Source organism: Nasonia vitripennis, chromosome 1, assembly GCF_009193385.2.
Source record: "Nasonia vitripennis strain AsymCx chromosome 1, Nvit_psr_1.1, whole genome shotgun sequence".
Taxonomy (NCBI): Eukaryota; Metazoa; Arthropoda; class Insecta; order Hymenoptera; family Pteromalidae; genus Nasonia; species Nasonia vitripennis.
In genome coordinates this window covers 587,150-608,080 of record NC_045757.1, presented here as the reverse complement: position 1 = coordinate 608,080, position 20,931 = coordinate 587,150, and the positions used below count along the sequence as shown (strand labels likewise).

Below are 20,931 nucleotides of genomic sequence, written 5' to 3'. Positions count from 1 at the left end.
TGCCAAAAATTGCTCGCCGGAATCGAAAGAAGAGAACAATTATGAGAATAAGACAAAAGTTTTTCCGTACACAGTCGTCGCGAGAGGGGGCCATTGTAGAAGCGGCCTCAGCTCCGTCCGCGGAAAGCAGGCACTGTAGAGCGCGACTGGCGCGCTGTATAGTCGCTGCAGACTGCGAGCGAGAGAGGCGCGTCGGAGCGAGACGGAGAAAGCCAGCCAGCTAGTCGCTCTCTGCGTGCAGCGGCGGACTATAGTGGAGCAGCAGCACCGGCAGCAATCCTTCCTCCTACGCGACGATAACTCGCACCTGGACTCCGAACGTCCCTGCGCGTACACGCGAACTCGATCGGCAGTGGACGACAGAGGAATTGATAAGCAGAGGGACAGCAGCACAACTGGCGGACGCTCGGCGAATCGCCCGGACGATGAGGACGGATCGACTCCTGGTGCTGCCGGCTCTCGGCGAACGTTGCTCAGGTTAGTGTCGTGGCCGCGTAGCGCGCGCGCGAGAGAGAGAGAGGGAGACACTCGAGGCCGACTGATTTCCGACGCTGCGTACACAAAACACTGGCCGCCGCGTTCTCTCTTTCTCTCTCTCTCTCTCTCTCTCTCTCGCTCGCGCACCTGGCCGCTGGCTGCTTACGGTATATCGTCCACCAAACTGATCCGAGATCGCGGACTAACTGGATCGCTCGAATTTTAGGTTAACTCGAGCCGTGTACGCGCGGAGACAGCGACGGGACATAGTCCAGTCATCGACAGCGCAGCAGCAGCGTCGTATTCCAAGGAGGCGCGTCGTCTGCTCGCATCGGCGCGAGACACCCCGTGAGACAAGGAGGACGAGCGCACCAGGATGTACTCCAAGGGCAAGGGCGCGGCCGTGCCCTCGGACCAGCAGGCCAGAGAGAAGTACGTCCAAATTTTGCGCGCGTGTGCTCTGTGCGTGACGAGTTGTATGTACAGTGTGCGTTTTCGCTCGGAACGTAAACAAAGCTCCGACGCCTCCGTGGCCGTCGCTCCGAAAGTGTCATCGCGTTGACTTTGCAGCGGACTCTCCTCGTGCGGGCTTATCCGCTGCGAGGATCCTTATCGGCACTGACGCAACGAGCGCGTCTATCTACAGGTGCTACGCTGTGCCTAGTGCCTCGTACGGAGAGCGCGCGCCGAGTGAAAATTCGCGACGCGCTCCCGTTAATTTCGTCGTCGATCGAAGTGTGCCACGCGCTCACGTCTATCCATCGGATAGACGTCGCCGGTGCTGCATGTAACCCGCTTTCTCGCTCGGCGGCGAGTTTTCTTCCTCGGCTGTGCGGCAGCGGCGGCGTCCCGCCGTTTGAGCACCCCTGCGAGATCCGGGAGCCTGTCGACGCGCTCTCTCTCTCTCTCTCTCTCTCTCTCTCGCTCTGTCCATTGTGCCTATACCTATATATACCTTCGTAGCGAAGCCGCTGCAGCGGCAGCGCTCTCCGTCTTGCTTCCTCTGCCGTCCTATCGTACGCCGCCTTTCTCCGCCGCCGCCGCCGCCGCCGCGCGAGCGATGACGATGACGAGAGAAAGAGCTAGCGGGAGAGACGGGGGTACACAACGCGGATAGACGGAGAAAAAATACACGGCCCTGTTGTCGTCCCCCTTCGTCCGACCGCCGCGCCACCTTCCTGCCCGCTCCGGCGTTTTTCGCGTTGCGCTAATCTTGCGGGATTTTATGCACTTCCACTTTACTAGCCTATTCGTATAGGTATACGACGTTTTTTCTACCTTTTGTTTCTCTATTTTTGGTTTTTCATTCCGAGCTATGCCTACGCCGAGCGGGGATATCTGATCGAGCGTGAAACTATGCGCTTCTGCGCTCGATCATAACAATCGTTTCGGAGCGTAATATCTCCGGCACGGGAGTGAGCGCCGACTTGAAACAAATCGATATTTTTTTGGGATTCGCTCCGAGCGCAGTCTAGAGACACTATAATTCTCCACGTTGTCTGTTCAGAAAACTAATAAATCTCGTATTTTCTCTTGCAGATTAGCGTTATACGTATATGAATACCTGTTACACATTGGTGCGCAAAAGGCAGCGCAGACATTCTTGTCAGAGGTAAATTAAAAAGAAACGTCTTCATTGATTAAACGATAACGGCAACCTGACGCACGATATTAATTTGGCGCTATTTTCGCAGATCCGGTGGGAGAAAAACATAACGCTCGGCGAACCTCCGGGATTTCTACACTCTTGGTGGTGGTGAGTATCGGAGAATATGAATTTTCATCCCGAGTTCTATTTCGGAGCAAAAACTGATCTTACTCTCGATGTTATTACAGTGTATTTTGGGACCTGTACTGCGCGGCACCGGAGCGCCGAGATTCTTGCGAACACAGTAGCGAAGCCAAAGCTTTCCACGACTATGTGAGTTATTATATATCGTATATTATTTGCTGAGTGTAACATTCGATTTTTAATCCACTGGCGATCCTCTTACTTATGCACGCTCTTTACTCTTTGCAGGGATTTGTTAACAGCGGATACGGAGTTAACGGAATTGCACACGTGAGTATTGAAAATTCAGCGTTTACAGGCTTAGGGCGAAACTGAGCAATGCGCATAGGTCTAGAATCCGAATTTGACTTTAAATTCGTGGTGGATTCTAGAATTATGTCTATTCGCTTGGTAGTCAATCGCGACTTTCCAAACTCGGTAAAAGTAGTTGATTAGCGGAGCGTCTAACCTAAAGCCACGCACTGTATATTCCGCAGAATGCCGGACCGGCGCCCTCGCCGCTTGGACAGATGCCACCGAACGATGGCATGCCCGGCGGTCCGATGCCACCTAGCTTCTTCAGCGTAAGTCTCTCACTATCTCGCGCCTATACTCTACCTTCTACATATTTCTGTGGATAAGTTATTATAAATCCTCTTTTTCATATTTTTTTACCTCGTCTACTATAATTATCATATATTTATATCTTTACATATGAATCAGTATATTTCATATATATTATATCAGTCACGTTTGTCTGCCCCCTCAACGCCAGTCAACATCTCTCATGCGTTCATACGATCATTGTGTCTATTGTTTTACTTTATTGTCAATGTCACTTGATAACCTGCACGCGCGAAAAAGTGAGAAATACGCGTAAATGCTTCCGATAGCTCAGGAGATACGTCGATTATTAATTTTTTCAATCGATATTACGCTCCGAACTTGCGTGTGATATAAATCGATTTCATTTTCTATGTGTTTCTGTGCGCGCGTTCATTTATGTAATCAGTGTCAACATTCTCACCTTTGATGTGCACGAGTTCAGTTATAGTATGTACCCCCCAGGTGCCGGCAATCTGTTCTTGCAGTCGTTAAATCTGTCCAGCGAAATTACTTAACTCTTAGGATTAGAGTGCAAGGAGAAAGTCGCAGGGAAAAGTGTGGCGTAACTAGAAATGAAAATTTGCTTCACTTTTTACACACGCTCGTTATAAATATACTATCGGTTCGCTTTCGCTTGCGATTTTTATTCCGGGTAAAAAATCGAGAAAAAAAAACATTAAATGTTCCTCGACGAATGATTGTCAAATGTTCCATTCTGTACTTACAAATGAACATTATTCATCATACAAACTTATCAAACCTTTCTACTGCTTGTCTAATCTGTATTTATGTATATTCATAACAACTCTTGCTATGTACCTAACAAGTGTATGTGCATTCGTGTATATTATGTTATAACTGGCATGGGCCGACAAGACCTTTGCGACGGAATCATCACCGCATAATATATGATACATATGAATGTTAGAATTAGTTTTAGTGCGAAAATCCTGTCTTTTATGTACCCAGCGACAATTTGAATCCTCGGGCTGAGATTGACGCGCACTATTAAAAGCTTGCCTTAGAACGTAGATCTCAATAATCCAGGAATGATTGGCAAGTCTCGAAATTGCAAAATTGCAAAATATGAGCTTGCCGATCGTTCTCCCGCGGGTCTAGGGCGCAATAAGCTTCGGGAGAGACGGTAGACGCGCTTGCGATTATACCGCGTAAAAGCTATACATAGGAAGATTTTCATCCATACACACAGCACCAATCGACAGCACATCGCTCAAGATATCCAGCAGCTTTTACGCGTCGTATAATCCAGCCGCGACAGTCCTATTGTTAGATTCGCGTCGCGACGCAGCTCCGCGGGGTTCTGCGCGCTCTCTCTCTCTCTCTCTCTCTCTCCTCTCTGTCTTTCTCCTTCTCACGTACGTTTAGTTACCGTGTCTAGCTGTTTTATTTGTTTATTGCCTGTGAATCGCAGTGTTGCCTACATGTCCGGCGTTTTGCGTTGCTTGTTGCAGAACAACTCGACAATGCGACCATCTCCGCCCACACACCCCTCATCACAGCCATCTTCCCAGCACCCCCAGCCACCCCCGCCCCCACACTCGCAGATGATGTCCACCCAGGTAAGCCGCCTTCATTCTCAGAATCCAAACGAAAAAGCCTGGTACACACTCTCTTAGTTTGTCTCTCTATCATCAATCGCTCGGTATCTGTCGTCATGGGTGCACCTGACTCTTTTTTCCAAAGAGAATTCAACTGATTCTTCTTCATTATAGTATACAGCAGCGAGAATCAGTCGAGTTCCCTTTTTAACATTTGCGACACTTTTTTTTTTAATTTGTTTGCTTGCCTGCTTGCATCGAAGGGAGTAACTTTCGTGGCCATTCGATGCTCGCAGGACCTACACACACACACACACACACACACACACACACACACATTATCTCTAACGCATATCACATTGAGCAACCTTCATTAAACCACACGCATTATTCGCCGTCGTCATTAATCTGACACAACGATGGATCTTGTGCTTCTTCTACACGTTGTATCATACCTACTTTGTGAATTATTGTTTTTCCGTCTATTTTTTGTCTACTATCTTCTCTCTACGATTCATTATCTCATTGATTGTGATTCTTGTGTTCTTTGATTTTTGTCCTGTTTACAATTACTATGTCATAAGCCTATACTTTGTTTTGTCTTGGTTGCGGGAAACTCGCCATCTTGTCTGAACTCCTGGTGAAATGTGTTAACGTAAATGAGATCATCATTAACGTGATGGGATCAGAGAAGATGGTTTTTTTTTTTTGTAGACACTCAAATTCGGAGATTATCGAGCCGTAAAGTCGATTGCTACTTTGACGAGTATGAGAATACGTATATTAACGAATTCACCGCAAAGAGCAACTTCGTATAATTAATGCTTGTTTGGCCTTGTATGATACTTATTTGGTGGTTGAGAAACAGTAAACAAGCTCTTTGAAGCGGCTTTTTATTAACAGCCTATAACGGCCGTATTTAATTTCCTCGTCTGAATCTCACACTTACTGTTACAGTTTATGGGACCCAGATATCCAGCGGGACCCAGACCGAACGTTCGTATGCCACAAATGGGAAATGATTTCAATGGGGTGAGTTTTTTATAGTCGGAAAATATCATCACAACCATCACACTCACAGTTTAACGGTGAAAACTAACGTATCTTCGATTTCGCAGCCACCTGGTCAACCGATGATGCCCAACAGCATGGACCCCACCAGACAAGGTGAGTCGATCGTTGATTCCGGTAGTCGTTGTTGAACAGAGTTTTTTGGCATTGAGAAGCGTTGCAAAAAAGGAGAATGGCATATTATATCATAGAGACGCATGCGTATCAAAAACCACACAGCAATGATTATTAATTTGAGGAAGTAATGATTATTCTATGAAATTTGGATTGGATTGCTGTGATGTGGAGTGGACTGGTTTTTGAACTGTCTAGTGGCAAACGTGGTACTTTGAGAGTCGTTTTCGTTTCCCAAAGTCGATTTTTCGTATATATACAACATTTTTGTCTCTTTTTTGTTTTCATTATTATTTTCTCGACGTTTTCCTTTTTTTATTCAAAATTCGTCGTGTTTTTCTTCTGGGTACACATGAAAGATGATTCTGTAGAGACCGCTACTGCAGGGCTCTCGCGTGACTTGTTTATTATACATAGATTTTTATATCATGTACTCCGTGCCACTGCCTTAAATTAACTAGGCTTTTTGTTATTTCGCCATTGATTGATCTGACCTTACCTACCTGCCGTACTAATGTGTGCTCTTGTGTTCCTCAGGCGAAGCTGGAGAATTTGTAGGGTGGCAAGGTAGGAAGCAACCCAGCAAATTGAATCACATTGACATGACTATAGAGAACAGGCTTTTCTCTCTTCTCACTTTTTCTCTTTGTTTATCTCTCTTTATCTCACACATTCAAACTAATAACTTTTTCTTTTTCTCCTATTTTTGTCGTCGCACATCACACGCTCACACACGCATACACACACAAATACACATTGTCTGTTCGTCGATTAATATAGTCATATACACTTCCGTCACCTCATCCCCCTGCAAGCAAACGCACTGGCTTCGTCGCCGACAGAACGTCACACGTCTTGCATTTATCGCAGCATGATGACAGTCGCATTTTTATTTGTAATTTTTTGACTGCTCTTCGTCAACTGAAAATTATTGCCTGTTATACCGAGACTGAGTCTTCCTGACGCAATACGTTCACTTATGTACAATATACACTGCATACCAGAGCATGGACCGACGCGTCACCGCAACAACCCTCTGACAAAGACTCCTATGATTTCACCTCTTACACTCGGAACACACAACTCTAGCGAGAGAGAATAAAGAATCTAGACTAGCACTAATGCAAAAACGCTTTCCACTCCAACGTTATATACTTTATCATCGCGCACAGAAACAGAGGCCATGATATGTAGAATTTTGATCAATTTTACTAATCTTAGCGCTTCCGGCTTGTCGACACGTGCGCATAATATACTAAGAACCGTTCCCTTTATGTGGATAACTTTTTGTTTTAGAATATTTTTTTAGCACAGCTTCACATACAATACATGTATCACATGCGTCTTAGGTTTGACTGCACCTGCCTTGCACCGTATTTATTTCTCTGCACATAGAACACCACTGCACTGGCATGCCCGAAAACCCATTTGCTTTGCTGTGTTTGTATAAGAACCGAGCGGAGTGACATGGGGTGTCTGGTGGAATTCAATTTTCAGCTGCAATACTGTTGTATACGCTTAAAATTACCCAGAAAAATCCGAAACCACCAGACAACGATCGTATACTCTGCTCGACAAGGAACCGCCTTACAGTGTCTTAGTCTCGAATAAGTGATTAACCGCACAATAAGACGCGTAACGTAAACTGTATATTTAAAAAAAATTTAAAGAGCAAAATACGGAGCGCGTGAATGTACAGCTCGCACTCACGAATACATATAACATGCGCAAATGTCAACGTTAGAGTGGATTAAGATTGTTTTCATTGCTGTAGGGTCGCCTGGCATGAACCCGATGAACCCCAGGATGAACCACCCGAGGGGCGGACCCGGCGGCATGCCACCCATGGGTCCTGGAACGTACGGCCCCGGTATGAGGGGCCCACCGCCCAATAGCAACCTAGCACCCGGTGGGCCCGGTGGTGCTGGTATGCCGCCCATGAGCATGGCTGGGCCCGGTGGCAGACCACAGTGGCAGCCTAACACGTCCACGGTTGGTTTAACTGATTTTTCTTTTAACCTGCCTCAAGATCATTCGCGAACCAATGAGATTTTACCTCGATGTCTTCAATTCGTTTACAGCCAATGAACTATTCGTCGTCCTCGCCGGGTAACTACGGCGGACCACCAGGCTCGAGCGGGCCTCCGGGCCCTGGCACGCCCATAATGCCCAGTCCACAGGACAGCAGTAACAGTGGCGGCGAGAACATGTACACGATGATGAAACCAGTACCTGGAGGCAGCATGCCCGGCGTAAGAACTCTTTTAAATTTTCCTTCTCATGCGTAGATAGAGAACACGCACATTCTAAAGACGAAACTGTCGAATCGCAGGACTTCCCAATGAGCGGAGGCCCCGAAGGTGGACCGATGGGCCCAATGGGCCCCAACACGATGGGTCCAGTGCTCAACGGAGACGGCCTCGACGGCATGAAGAACTCGCCAGCGAACGGCGGACCAGGTACGCCACGCGAGGACAGCGGTAGCGGCATGGGCGACTATAATCTTGGCGGCTTCGGTGGACCTGCAGAGAACGTGAGTATCAGCGGATTCATGTAGACAGAATGAAGAAACACTTTAACGCACTCGCGAATTCATTGTGTATATATATATTTTTTTATCGCGAGCACCGTATCGCTGTCATTTCATTCATTGTTTATCCTGTTATTTTTTGAGTTCTCATATGTCGTAGTTCTCTGTCTTCTCGCTCGCTTTTCTGCAACTCGATCTATTCACGGTTGCTCTGTACCTATGATCTTATACTTTTTTTGGACACATTACATTTTGCACGTTTACATGACCAGTATCCGCTCTCGGTGCATATACTTTTAAGAGGGTCTTGAAAGTTTAACTCCGAAGGGGGATCTTTAACTCTGGGGTGATCTGATCTGTGGCTTTACCTATATTTCTCTTTTTCTATGCATATTAATTTTAATGATTTCTTGCTACCGCATACGTCCTTTCGGCATCCGGTACCTTCGAGTCAAAAATTAAATTTGCCAATTGTAAGATTCGAATTTTCGATTAATTTTTTTTTTTTTTTAACTTAGTAATGATAGATTGATGAATATATTGCTTGTAGCTTTTTTCGAATGAACAATTTCCTCGCATAAATAGAATTATTAACATCAATTGTGACTGAAACTTAGAATTTTCCATAAAGTAATGCTTCTCTTGTAAAACAGTAAGCATACTTTAAATTAACATTAACCAGTTGTTTCGCGAGATCTTCGCAAATAGCTAGATTTTGCCGGCTTGTGGGACGCAGCGATGAAATAACGCGTTGTGTAACACTTTTGAACTATATTTCTTTTGAAAGCAATACATGTATATACAAAATTAATCAAGCAACTTATCGCAGCTTCGAGTTCGTACGTAAGAGTGTTTTTAATCGCATAAATTGCATGTTCTCTATTGTCGACAGTTTTTTTAAACACAATCGCAACCAGGACGCAACAAGTTGCGGAGGAACACGTCCGTAGACAAAACGAAAATTTGCAGGAACAGTGAGATTGTGAGGGATTTTACGAGAATAAGAGAAAAAAACAGTCCAAGTTCAATAATAGCTTTCCCTCCGAATTGCACGTGAATACGATAAGCACGGAGACGAGTGAATTAAGCCGTTTTTAATATTTTTTTAACGATTGTTGTCGCGTTGTTCGATGAAAGAGTGAAAGACATTTTTTATGATATACACTTATTATTATTATTGCATTTGTTGTCAGTCGCACCTACCCGGTTTCAGGTTAGGTTAGGATAGGTCTTTTTTTATATTAAGCAGGATTTTCAATCGTTTAAAGTTACTTAACTTGCCACTATCGCCATTTACGATTATGTATTACGCTTCACTAATACTCACGTGGTTGCGAATTAGATTTTAACTTCTATCTTTTATCATTTTACTGTTGACCCTTCTTAGTAAGATTGTATTACTTTTGGCATAATACCACGAAGATTATATACTTTGCCTAATGTGAACTTGAAACTTTTTACCGTCTCGAGTCAATGTTCGTAAACTTATTTTATGCAGCAGTCAAATACTTTAAAATTCCGAAGGGTCAGAAGTCTAAATTTGTTGTTAGTAGCATAGATTGTCTTTAGCTTATCGCCATGAACTTAGAACTTATTTATATTTATTTGACAAGACTTAGAAAGTAAGTTGAGGTGCCTGGTAATCGAAAAGGCTGTTACTCGTGACTGTCCATAGTCCACTGTGTGATTCGGACGCATAATAATTGAAAAAATTTTTATCGCTTTTTATATTTATATGTAGTTTCTTAAACGGGACTAGCTCGATGTAGAATCACGGTTTATCAATTCGGTAATTTTGAGAGAAACTTGTATCGTTTGAGCCAAATCATTGTCGCGATTCTTGCCAAATGGAAAGCTCATAGTCTCCTTTGGAAGGAAAAGAAAGTTAATCAGCATTATATCTGAGCAGTTGTTTATCAAGTTAAATTGCTCTAAATTTGCGAGCGAAAATCGAATGGCAAACCGCTCAACAGTTTACTTTTTTAAGTACCCGAATCTAATGTTAACGATTGGAATTCTTCTTTCCATTTGGTGTTTTTTTTTTTTTTTTTTTTTTTTTTTTGAAATAATTCGTGACTTCTTTTTTCTCTAGTGATGAATGTACTTAATTGAGTAATCACATTTAATTCCGAACTATTTGTAGTATTTTTCAAAACGCTTTGTAAATGATATTATAAAATATTGTAGGATACTTTTAGATTAGTCAAAGTTTTTCGTTCCTATTATGATGCGAAGTCATTAAAAAACGTGTGTTTTAGAACTGTCTAACGCGATTTGCCTCTCGATGATGATTAATTTCCATCAAATTGCTTTTCAAAAATGAAGTGTAAAGTTATAATGCTCTATAATTATATATACTGATCGTATATGAATTTATGTACATAGAAACGTTGCTATTTTTTATACGGATATTAAGGACATAGGCAGTATATGAGTACTGAGCCTAGAAGCAAAAAAAATTGAGTGAGTGTATAAGAAAAGTCAAAGAGGAAAAGTTAATTAAAAAGGAGGAGGAATGATGATGAGAGTCCGCGGGGGATGACGTTTTCAAAGAAGGATTTCTCGATTCACAAAACGAAAAAGACAAAGAAACAAACAAATAAGCAAATCACGTATTAAACGAAGAAGTCCATCCGTCCGCAGGTGGTTATAGGTCAGTACTGGACTATGCTATGCTGCTATTAGTTACTTTTAATAACCTTTGATAATGTTTATAACGCTACAATGTTGATGAGAACGACCGATCGACGATTGATTTATCACGAAACACTTGTAAAACGCGCCTAAAGATGAAATACAGAAAAAGAACTGCCCCTACGACTCGCGACAGTGGCACGCCATCTACGCATTTTTTTCCTCTTGTCGCGCGTTCACCGCTAATAACTTCTCAAACATAATGGTGCTCTTTTTTAATTTTGTACAAATATGCTTACGGTTTAATGCTCAGGCGTCGCGGTTTGCTCGAGTGAGCGTATATTATATGCACATATATAGATTTACTTTTTACACCTCTTTTACCTATACATACCTGGTCGAAGGTGTACTTGGCTTGCCATTGGTACGCGCATGTAAGCTCAAAAAGAAAACAACTTAATTAAGCGATTTAATAATTTGAGAAAGCGCGCCGGCATCGTGTAATCGATACCGAAGGTACTCTTAGGTTCCAAGGTTCGTGCTTTGAAGTCGTGAAATTGTTGATATCGAATGAAAGAAAGAAAAATTGTCTTGCCAGTCAATCTCTTGCCAATAAGTTCTGATAGTTAAACTATATATTCGTAGAAACGCATAATTCTATCGCAGCACGTTCGGACTCTGTATAATGTGAAAATACGCGCCTTGGTACCTTTATCGTTGCTTCATTCTATTTTTTTTTACGTAATTGATTCTATACTTGAATACTCCCACGTTGTAAAATATAACATATGCCTGGTAAAAGAAGCAAAACATATGATGATAAATATATGCCTATTATGCCAAGGGAGAGATCAAGACAATAAATGTAATCCTGTTACACTGAGACTATTGCGTTTTTCTTTTTATTCATCAAAAACCGAAACCCGCAGGGTGCTGGCTACCGGACTATTTATACATGACCATCTGCCGGTCTCTTTGTCGGTTTTGCCGTAACATCACATAACGATTATTTCGTATTCTCTTTATTCACATGCAATGCGCAATGATAATGCCAATGACTGTTGTTCCGCGGACACAGACAAGGCTGCGTGCTGGCGACGCAACGCTTGTCTGTGCGAAAAAGTGTTGATGGAAAAATTGACAAGAAAAAGGTTCTGGTAGCTGTATATAGTACTGGCCTGTACTGACCTGTAGCACATGGATGCGTGAGCCAATATTTAAAGAAAAAACATAAGACTATTTGCGGACTGTTTGCGAAGTGAGAAATCTATAGTACATGCATTCGATGACGATTAACAAAAGTTTCTTTTGCTTGAACACGTTTAACTTTAATGACAACTAAGAAAAAAGAGAAAAAATCGTAGCTGAATGAAAAATCGCGAGGTGAGTGTATGCGTGTGCACGGGGGGCAGAAAGTGAGAGAGCGAAAGAGCTTGCGAAAACTTTTTTAATTTTGTTTCGTGTATATATATATATATATATTGCATTATTTTTTTTTTTCGCGATCGGATTCCTTTTCGTTATTTGCAAAGTTCATTTCGACGTCCATGTGTTGTGGGTCAGAGCACCCTAAATCTAGTCAATCTAGAATATGTTTTTTTCTCACACATATATACACACACGAACACGTATCCCAAAATCGATCCTTATTTTTGTTTCATCCATGATACTCGACGATACATATAACATGCATTTCTGCGGAATCGCACGCGCGTCTCCATTCGAGCCCCGCCGAAGCACAGCCGCCGCACTGCGCCTGCGTTGATTTTCGAGGAGAGCGGTGTTGGAAGGGGGAGCCGAGAATCGAAGCTACTCGTTGTTCGAGGGACTTTTTCGTTTGTAGAATAATTATACTATAGAAGTCGATTAACCCTCGAGCGAGAATTTTCATTTAGTGTACGTAGAGCAAGCACAACTACTTTTCTTTCATAAGTGTACTCCTATAATCGTGATTTTCAATGTTCGCTATGTGATAGATTATTTGCCTTTTTTTTTTTTTTTTTTTTTTTTTTTTTTTTTTTTTTTTTCAACTCGAAGGAGGCACGGGCGATGCAGCCTCGCTGTAAATACATATACACGTATAGAGGAATGTTTACCAACTGAGCGAGCTATGTCGGAAGATTCCCGCTCAGTCGGTGATCTTATAGACTCTGATCCTTTATCATGTATGTTTACCGTTTTCACAGTTTTAGTAGCTTTTTTTATTTCACGCTTTGAACAGTAGTGTCACGAGGCTCACTAGAGACTGTCGTTGATTGCGTCCCTGTTCCAACACCTGCAACGTCACTCGGCATCCGATCCAAGATTGCGCGATCGGCGAGAAAAAGAGAATCGACTGAATTCGCAAGGCCGCGCGCTCGCGCGATCTTGGCGCGGAATGGCCGCGGGACGTTCCGAGGGGGGGGGGGGGAAGAGAGAAGGAGAGCGAGGAGGAAAGGAGCAAGCATGCGCGGTTCGGCCGCGAAAGTGCCCGAAAGCCGGCTGTTGTAACCGGCCTGCTGTTGGTTGGTTCGCAGGATCAGAACGAGTCGGCGGCCATACTGAAGATCAAGGAGAGCATGCAGGAGGAGGCCAAGAGGTTTGAGAAGGACTCAGACCACCCCGATTTTTACATGCAATAATTCGCGCCAGCTGACGGGACCGAGAGCAAATCGCAGAATCTCGCAGCGAGCTCGGCGACCTAGAGCAAGACGCAGCGGAGGAAAAGTTTGCGAGCGAAGCGAGGCGCGCGCTCACGCGCTGCACAAAGCTATAGACGCGCGGCGCCCGATTCACTCCTTCGGCCTCATTCGACCACACTTCACGCTGGTAGAAGAGAAGGATAGCGACGCAGAGGGAACGCTCGTTCGTCATCTTTGTGTCTTTCTTTCCTCCAACCGTGTCCAGTACCCACCACCCACCACCTACCGCCTAGCCCATTCTCGACGAGAGAGTTTACTTGTAGTTGAATCGAGGGAGAGGAGAGATTTTACAAGGCCGTCGTTCTTTGCGTTTTTCAAATCTAGAAGCTACATCCGAGTGGTGTGCGCTTCTTTTTTAAGAGTGAAGATTTCGAGAAAATATATTGTATATGTATATTAAAAGCTATCGACCCGAGGCGTACACGTGTACCGCGTAATAACCATCCGAGGAAAATCGGCTCCGCCGAATCGTGTAAATTTGTTTGCTCAAAAGACCGACGGACGGAGCGATCGAAGCTCTATAGGCGAGCGATGATACTCTTAGGTCCGGAGCCGTTCAATGAATGTATATGCATCTTCGTGCAGCGCTCGAGGCGGAGATTTTCACGTTTGTTTCGCGCGACAAAGAGTTTATCATTATATATATATATATATAGTAAGAGGAAAAGAGTTGCTGGAGAGGATCGGCCAGTGAGCGTAGGAGGAATACATGCATAAGAGATATTTAAGGATGCGCGGCGCGCGGTACCACTGGTATACAAATATTATATTGTCTGCGTTGTATTCTGACGTCCTAGAGCGAGGCGATCCCGTCGAACATTTCCAGAAAGAACTATAGGTATAACTACACGCTACTTACTCTCCGTCGTCGCGCGCGGATGGGGCACTATTACGCTATGTTTCCTCGTGTATTGATTAAATTTATATTTATGCGCATACGCAGATGTAGATATTTATGTTGTGTTTTTTTTTTTTTTTTTTTTTTTTTTTTTTTTTTTTTTTTTTTTGTCAACATTTTAAAGTTTTATTTCGGCAGAGTCCTGAGTGAGAGCTGAAATTTTTATCGTTCAAATAAATTACTCTCGATAATCGATAACGTTTAAAACTATCATAACAATAATGAAAACAAATATATAACGAGTAAGTATATATACGTATATATATATATATATATTAAAGATAAATCCTAATAACGATAATGTTACAGAAATGTGCAATCCTTCGCTCCTCGTATCATGTAAGACGATTTACTTGTATACACATATATTTTTATTATTCCTCGCGAGTTTTACTTTTCCTAAGAAAGAGGCAAGCTGGAAATTTTCGACGGGAGGCACATTCCGCGCCCCCACTTTTACTTTATACGCGTTTTCTTTCTCCTGTAAGATAGTCAATCAAAATCACTAATCATGCGATTGTCCAGAGTATTAAGTGTTTTATTTTTTCGTTCGCATTAGAGAGCGATTCAAATTTTAAAGATATATATATTATATTATATATGTGTAGGCGTTTCGAAGCGAGCGCGTTCGAAGGTTCGCGTGGATTGCGGGGGTAATTTTAAATTCGCGCATGCCGAGAAGCGAGAAGTATATATTTATTTACTTTAATCGGCATATGTAGTTTGATTGTATACTCAAGTGGAACCGTAAATATAGCCGCGGCTCCCGGTCAGAGGCGATTTCCCGTCTGCTCGGGTCACGACCGACACAAGTGCGAGTCATTGTATCGAAACGCGCAACAAAAATTATCGATCTCGTTGAATTACTGCTAAGAGTGCAATACTTTTGTCGGAGCTGACTGCCGTGCAGCTCGCGCAATCACCCTCGGCCGAGCTCCGGCGTTTGGGGGGCGAGGGGGGGGGGGGGCATTACAGAGGAGGTATTAGAAGGAACTGCCAAGGCAAAAAAGTCCCCCGTCGCAGTCAGAAAGAGAGACGATGGAAAGACGGCGGTATTCGCTACTCGCTCCGCGTGTGTCAACTATGAATATTATGTACTATCATATTATTATTATGATTATTATTACTATGATTATTATTATGTAACAACACTTTGGTTTCCTTTCGCAAGAGAGACAGCGAGTGCGCAGCGACGAAGAATTCCCCGTCTCATGTTCCTTCGTACGAAATGCGGAAAAGAGTATGCGTTAATAACGACCTGTGTATCGAGGATAAGTTTAAGTTGCGTAGAGCCGCTAAGCTTAGGGGAGAAGCAAAAAGCGCGAACACGAGGACGATGATGCTGTAACGCTGATAGCGTGTAACGAATTATGAGAATTCAAGAGTCGCTTGTTTTGCGGATTGAGTGACGCTTGCGAATCGAAACTTTGTGATGAAAAGTATTATTATAAGGGCATAGCTTATAAGGATGAAGGGGCGAGCAAGGGATGGCAGAGCGCTGACGCGTCACTCAGTCGGTAAGGAGGACGATGCCAGAGGCGTTTTTCTTTATTACAAGAGATTTGACTGTGTGCGTGGAAAATACGCTTTCGATCTCTCTGCGCCTCGTTCGGGAGAAGGTCGTATACAATCATTGCGGGCCGCAACACAAGGCTCTGGCGACGAAACTGAAAACTCACGCATCTTTGAATTCATGCATAATTATTGACATAATTGTAGGTAATCTGTACGAGTATAGCATCAGTAGCATAAATCAATAGTTAGAAGATAATGAAATAAATGTCATCTATCCTGCATTAAGACTGTGCGTTTGTACTTTCTCTCTCCTCATCCCACATCCCCTCGACTCGGACGACACGGACGAGCTCGCGTGTACGCGGCGAGGTGAGTATGAGCAGGCGTCGTTAAAAAAGGAAAAAGCGCGACCCGGCGCACTTGGCAATGGCGAGAAAGGTAGGAGCGAGCGCAAGCTCGAAGAAAGACAGAGGGAGAGTGGAGCCGCGTCGGCAATCGTCCAATTTGAGCATCTCCTCGAAAGCCCGCCGCGGTTCAAAAATAGTCTCCCGCGGGCTTTTCCGGCGAAACGTCGTCGACGGAGGGGATTCCCCGACTCGGCTGGGGAGAGCAAGGAGAGCGACTGAAGAGGATAAGTCGCGCGCGTGTATGTGTGTCAGGTCAGAGGCGAAAGAAGAGCGAGCGTGCTTATCGCGCATCGTCTCTCCTCCTGCCTCGAAAGCCCGCCTCTTCTTCTCTTTGCGCCCCTCCGCAGCGCAGCATCTTCTCTCTCTCTCTCTCTCTCTCTCTCTCTCTCTCTCTCTCTCTCGAGGCTCCCGCGCTTGATAATTACTCGAGGCTCGTTTACGCGTGGCTCTTCTCGCGGCGGGATGAAAAACGCAGAATTTTCCGAAAGCTCGCGGCGCGGCCCTTGAGAACAGCTGGCGGCTTCGGCCCTCGAAGCTCCGCTCTCGATCGCTGGGATCCGTCCGACAGCTGACGCAGGCGAATCTAATTTTGTCGATCGCCCGATTTCGCAGCTCGCTGCAGCGCAAATGACGGCTGCAGGAGGCGCTTTCGAATGGAAAATAACGCGCGGGAGGGAGGCCGATAGCTCTATTTTTAACTTTCACAACCGCCAAAGTCGCGAGTAACATCTTCTCCCCCGAGTTCTCGCGGCTGGCTGAGATCTCGAGTGGGCCGCTGCCGCAGCGCCGATTTCATCGCACCGACTGCCCCCGGATCCCGCCTCTAATTGCGCCTAATTTCGCGCCAAGTCCCGCCTGACGCGGCATTGATTCGCACCACTGCTGCGGCCTAAGCGTCTCTCTCTCTCTCTCTCCGCTTTCTCGGCCTCTGCACCCTCGAGGGGATAACGTCCCCTTTCTCACTCTCTCTCTCTCTCTCTCGGCAGCGGAACTGCAGCGCGTCACCTCGCCGAAGGCCCCGATGACCTGATTGCCGCGCGCGCTCGAGAGACAGAGCTGCCAAGTAGCGCGGGAGCCTCCGCGAGACTCTCCGTTCTTCATTGGCAGGCCTCGTTACCGCTCATTGTGTAATTCGTTGCAAAAATGAAATAAGTCAATCGTCTCGCTGGCGCAATTAAAGCGGCATTGTCGGAGGTCCAGCCGCGCTCCGGCCCCACGGCAGAGTCTACTTTGCGTTGAAATCACTCGCGGGAGCGGCCGCGGCGCGTCGTTCCCCGCGTGTGCGCTCATTATCCGAGCGGCTGGAAAGCCGCTGACGCTGCGACATCCGCGATTAACCATTCGATCCGCGGCCACGACAGCCCTTAACCCAAAAACAAGGCGCGGCGTAATAACGAACGTGCTCCGATATCGCGAGAGAGACCGAGAGACAGCCCCTCGTTATACGCATTATACGCGGGCGGATAAAGCAGTGGTAAGCGATGTCAGTCGAGTGTCGAGTGGGCCGAGTCGATTAACGCACTCGAGTCCGCGCACTGGCGGCAGAGGTAGACGCGCGGTAATTGCAGAGACGGGGCAGAATATTCGAACGAGGGCCCGAGATTTGGGCAGCCCGTCATCGGCTTCGCGTAGAAGCCTCCACCTCTCGGCGGGCGACGGGGGCGCGCTCGACTTTCTATTCGCGGCCGAGGAGCTGGCATCCCACCGCGGCCACTCCTCCCCCTGCCGCCGGAGGAGTGGGAGCCAGCTGCCGCCTCCGATGATCGATACGTCGTCTTTTCGAAGAGCGCGCCGCCGGACGATCCTCGAGCGGCCGCCGGTACTCGCTAGACAGCTTGGCTCGGCGGCTCATCCGGCGCATCGTTGGACTCGCTGCTGCGAGCAGCGGCTCCGGTACCACCCCAGCAAGTCTCTCCCGCTCGTCTCATCGACAGCAGCAGCGACAGCAGCAGTTTCAAGAGGGCCGTCGCGCGCGCGCGCGCGCGCGCCTCGTCGCTCTTCTCTCCAGCCGTCCCATCCGATTTCTGCAGCCCCTGCAGAAAGTGAACGAGTCGCGTCGCGTCCGCCCCGAGCGTCAGTCGCGCGGTCCATCGTAGCTGCGCGAACCGCGGACGCAGCCAGTCGTCCCCCCCGAGGAGCTGTCGCCGAGGATGCGCTGAGCGGCCGCGAGGATGGAGGAGAGAGCCGCTCCACCGAGGGGCCCCTCCTGGGCCCGGCGACCCTGGCTCCCCCTGGCGCTGCTCCTGCTCTGCCTGGCCGAGATCTGCGACGCGCAGTAAGCATTCCCCCTGATGGCCGGATATGGCATTTAAGGCGTAAGGTCGAGGCGCGGGGAGAGAGAGCGAGACGTCAAGATTAAGAGACGAAGCTTCGAATGCGTTAATAGCTCGGGCAAAGTCAAGTGTCGCTCTCGCTCCAGTTCTTCCCAGCTAGAGCCAAAATCTCGACGAATCCTTGCAGAAAGAGCCTGGAATTCTTCGACCTGCTGCCCGAGGACCCGAAGCTCTACGACAAGATGCGCCCGCCCAAGAAGGACGGACAGGCCACCATCGTCTACTTCCACGTGACCGTCATGGGCCTCGACTCGATCGACGAGACCTCCATGGTAAGCCCCGGCTAGATTTCGCGCGCGCGCAAGAGAGAGAGACAGACCGATTGAGTGGTTTCTTCTGCCCCCCCGCAGACCTACGCGGCCGACATCTTCTTCGCGCAGACCTGGAAGGACAACCGGTTGCGGCTGCCGGAGAACATGACGTCCGAGTACAGGTAGGCGAGTATTTATATACCAGATCGTTAGATCAAAAAGAAGTCGTCCGACTCAAGCGCGACTGTTCATCTCGAAAGACTGCTGGAGGTGGACTGGCTGAAGAACATGTGGAGGCCGGACTCGTTCTTCAAGAACGCCAAATCCGTGACCTTCCAGACCATGACGATACCCAACCACTACCTCTGGCTCTACAAGGACAAGACCATCCTCTACATGGTCAAGTGCGTGATTCCTAAGGGTTATAGCATTATTTGCTTATCGCTTATGCGGGGCTGAACTGTTATCTCGAGAGTCTGTTGCAGGCTGACCCTGAAGCTCTCGTGCGCGATGAACTTTCTCATCTACCCCCACGACACGCAGGAGTGCAAGCTGCAGATGGAAAGCTGTGAGTATGTTGAGAGAGTACATTCGATCTCGAACGCACTCGAGCGCTAATCGAGGGGGCCGCCGGGAACAAAGGGAAAAGAGAAAAGCGCGCCGTTGAGCGAGAGCGAAAAGCAACAAACCGCGCAAACCGGCCTCGATTTTCCACTCTACGCCTTTGTCCCGGGCCCGGCTTTGAAGCGCCGCGAACAAAAAGCAAAGCGACGCCGCCGCGTGCGTACCGACGAGTATAATAAGTAAGTGTAAGTAAGCAGAGCCATAACTCGGTCAACAGTGTCGCACACGACGGACGAGATGATCTTCCAGTGGGACCCGGACGTGCCGCTCGTCGTCGACGAGAACATCGAGCTGCCCCAGTTGCAGCTCGTGAAGAACTACACGGCCGACTGCACGCAGGTCTACTCGACCGGTGCGTCTCGTCTAGTAGCGTCTCTCCTTCTAATGCATATAATAATAATTATTAATCGCGTTATAATAATAAACTGCTTATCGGAAACAGGCAACTTCACCTGCCTCGAGGTGATCTTCGTGCTGAAGCGGCGCCTGGGCTACTACCTCTTCCACACGTACGTGCCGACCTGCCTGATCGTCATCATGTCGGTGAGTGAGTGGCGTGAGTGGCCTAGTCGGAATCCGAGTCCTGCTCGTAACGTTTATACGTTTCCGCGCTGCAGTGGGTCTCCTTCTGGATCAAGCCGGAGGCGGCGCCGGCCCGGGTCACGCTGGGCGTGACCTCCCTGCTGACCCTCTCGACGCAGCACGCCAAGAGCCAGGCCTCGCTGCCGCCGGTCTCCTACCTCAAGGCCGTCGACGCCTTCATGTCGGTCTGCACGATCTTCGTGTTCATGGCGCTGATGGAGTACTGCCTGGTCAACATCGTCCTGGTCCTCGGCGAGGGCGACCCGGCGCCGAAGCCGGCCCCGCCAGGGCCCGAGGCCAGGCTCGACAAGATCTTCGACATCGCGAGCAAGGTAACGCGGCCGCGGCGAGCCTCTCCCCCGCCCCCCCCAACGGCGCACGCCCCCGCCTTCGTTTATCATGTTCACACGGCATCGGGGATGGGGGCGTGCCCGAGAGCCCCGCGCCCCCGCAAGTAGTGATCGTGGGCCGCTTGACGCCGCAGGAGAACGCGATGCTGCTGTCCGGCCGCTCGCAGAGGTCCCAGGGCGCAGCCGGGCCGCCACCGCCGCCGCCGCCGCCGCCGCCGCAGCCGCAGCCGCCGCTCAACAAGACCCAGCGCTCCAAGGTGCGCGCCCTCAACATCGACCGGGTCTCGCGCTTCCTCTTCCCCGCGCTCTTCGCCTGCCTCAACGTCAGCTACTGGATCATCTTCTGGAAGTACATCTAGGCTCGACTTTTTCATCGCCGCCACTTTTTAACGCGTCTAATTGCGTTGCCGGTACACACACACACACGCACACACAGACACACAGACACGCAGTATTACACGCGGAGGGCATAGACGAAATTCTGTACATAGCTATTTTTAAAAGCTACGCGGAGTTATTGTATATTTA

At 47.3% G+C, this 20,931-nt stretch overlaps 2 protein-coding genes across 10 annotated transcripts; both read left to right on the top strand.

The window, feature by feature from the left end:
• Positions 1-74: 74 nt before the first annotated feature.
• LOC100120145 (single-stranded DNA-binding protein 3) lies at positions 75-16,141 on the top strand. Of its 8 annotated transcripts, none has more exons than XM_031921686.1 (15): positions 75-477; positions 704-909; positions 2,017-2,089; positions 2,172-2,233; positions 2,314-2,398; positions 2,498-2,539; positions 2,746-2,832; positions 4,327-4,434; positions 5,371-5,445; positions 5,532-5,580; positions 6,136-6,165; positions 7,373-7,590; positions 7,680-7,850; positions 7,931-8,131; positions 13,279-13,383. In XM_031921686.1, the coding sequence occupies exons 2-15, from the start codon at positions 854-856 to the stop codon at positions 13,381-13,383; spliced, it is 1,362 nt and encodes a 453-aa protein (XP_031777546.1). In that variant the 5' UTR covers positions 75-477; positions 704-853. The 8 variants fall into 8 exon arrangements, with proteins under 8 accessions (XP_031777546.1, XP_031777548.1, XP_031777551.1 ...); XM_031921689.2 differs by lacking the exon at positions 13,279-13,383 and adding an exon at positions 9,021-11,647 and having other exon boundaries at positions 209-477; XM_031921688.2 differs by lacking the exon at positions 6,136-6,165 and having other exon boundaries at positions 13,279-13,510.
• Positions 16,142-18,316: 2,175 nt separating this feature from the next.
• Positions 18,317-20,890, top strand: HisCl1 (histamine-gated chloride channel 1). Of its 2 annotated transcripts, none has more exons than XM_008204297.2 (9): positions 18,317-18,538; positions 18,724-18,868; positions 18,947-19,029; positions 19,108-19,251; positions 19,333-19,415; positions 19,689-19,823; positions 19,914-20,014; positions 20,089-20,385; positions 20,571-20,890. In XM_008204297.2, the coding sequence occupies exons 1-9, from the start codon at positions 18,435-18,437 to the stop codon at positions 20,760-20,762; spliced, it is 1,284 nt and encodes a 427-aa protein (XP_008202519.1). In that variant the 5' UTR covers positions 18,317-18,434; the 3' UTR covers positions 20,763-20,890. The 2 variants fall into 2 exon arrangements, with proteins under 2 accessions (XP_008202519.1, NP_001234890.1); NM_001247961.1 differs by having other exon boundaries at positions 18,435-18,538; positions 20,538-20,762.
• Positions 20,891-20,931: the final 41 nt, after the last annotated feature.

Excerpts from the sequence above, each read along its gene's own strand:
- LOC100120145 (XM_031921687.2), top strand. The coding sequence starts at position 854 with ATGTACTCCAAGGGCAAGGGCGCGGCCGTGCCCTCGGACCAGCAGGCC. Across the intron at positions 2,833-4,326 it reads TGCCACCTAGCTTCTTCAGC|AACAACTCGACAATGCGACC; the intron begins GTAAGTCTCTCA and ends TGCTTGTTGCAG. Across the intron at positions 6,166-7,372 it reads AGAATTTGTAGGGTGGCAAG|GGTCGCCTGGCATGAACCCG; the intron begins GTAGGAAGCAAC and ends TCATTGCTGTAG.
- HisCl1 (NM_001247961.1), top strand. The coding sequence starts at position 18,435 with ATGGAGGAGAGAGCCGCTCCACCGAGGGGCCCCTCCTGGGCCCGGCGA. Across the intron at positions 18,869-18,946 it reads CGATCGACGAGACCTCCATG|ACCTACGCGGCCGACATCTT; the intron begins GTAAGCCCCGGC and ends GCCCCCCCGCAG. Across the intron at positions 20,015-20,088 it reads GCCTGATCGTCATCATGTCG|TGGGTCTCCTTCTGGATCAA; the intron begins GTGAGTGAGTGG and ends TCCGCGCTGCAG.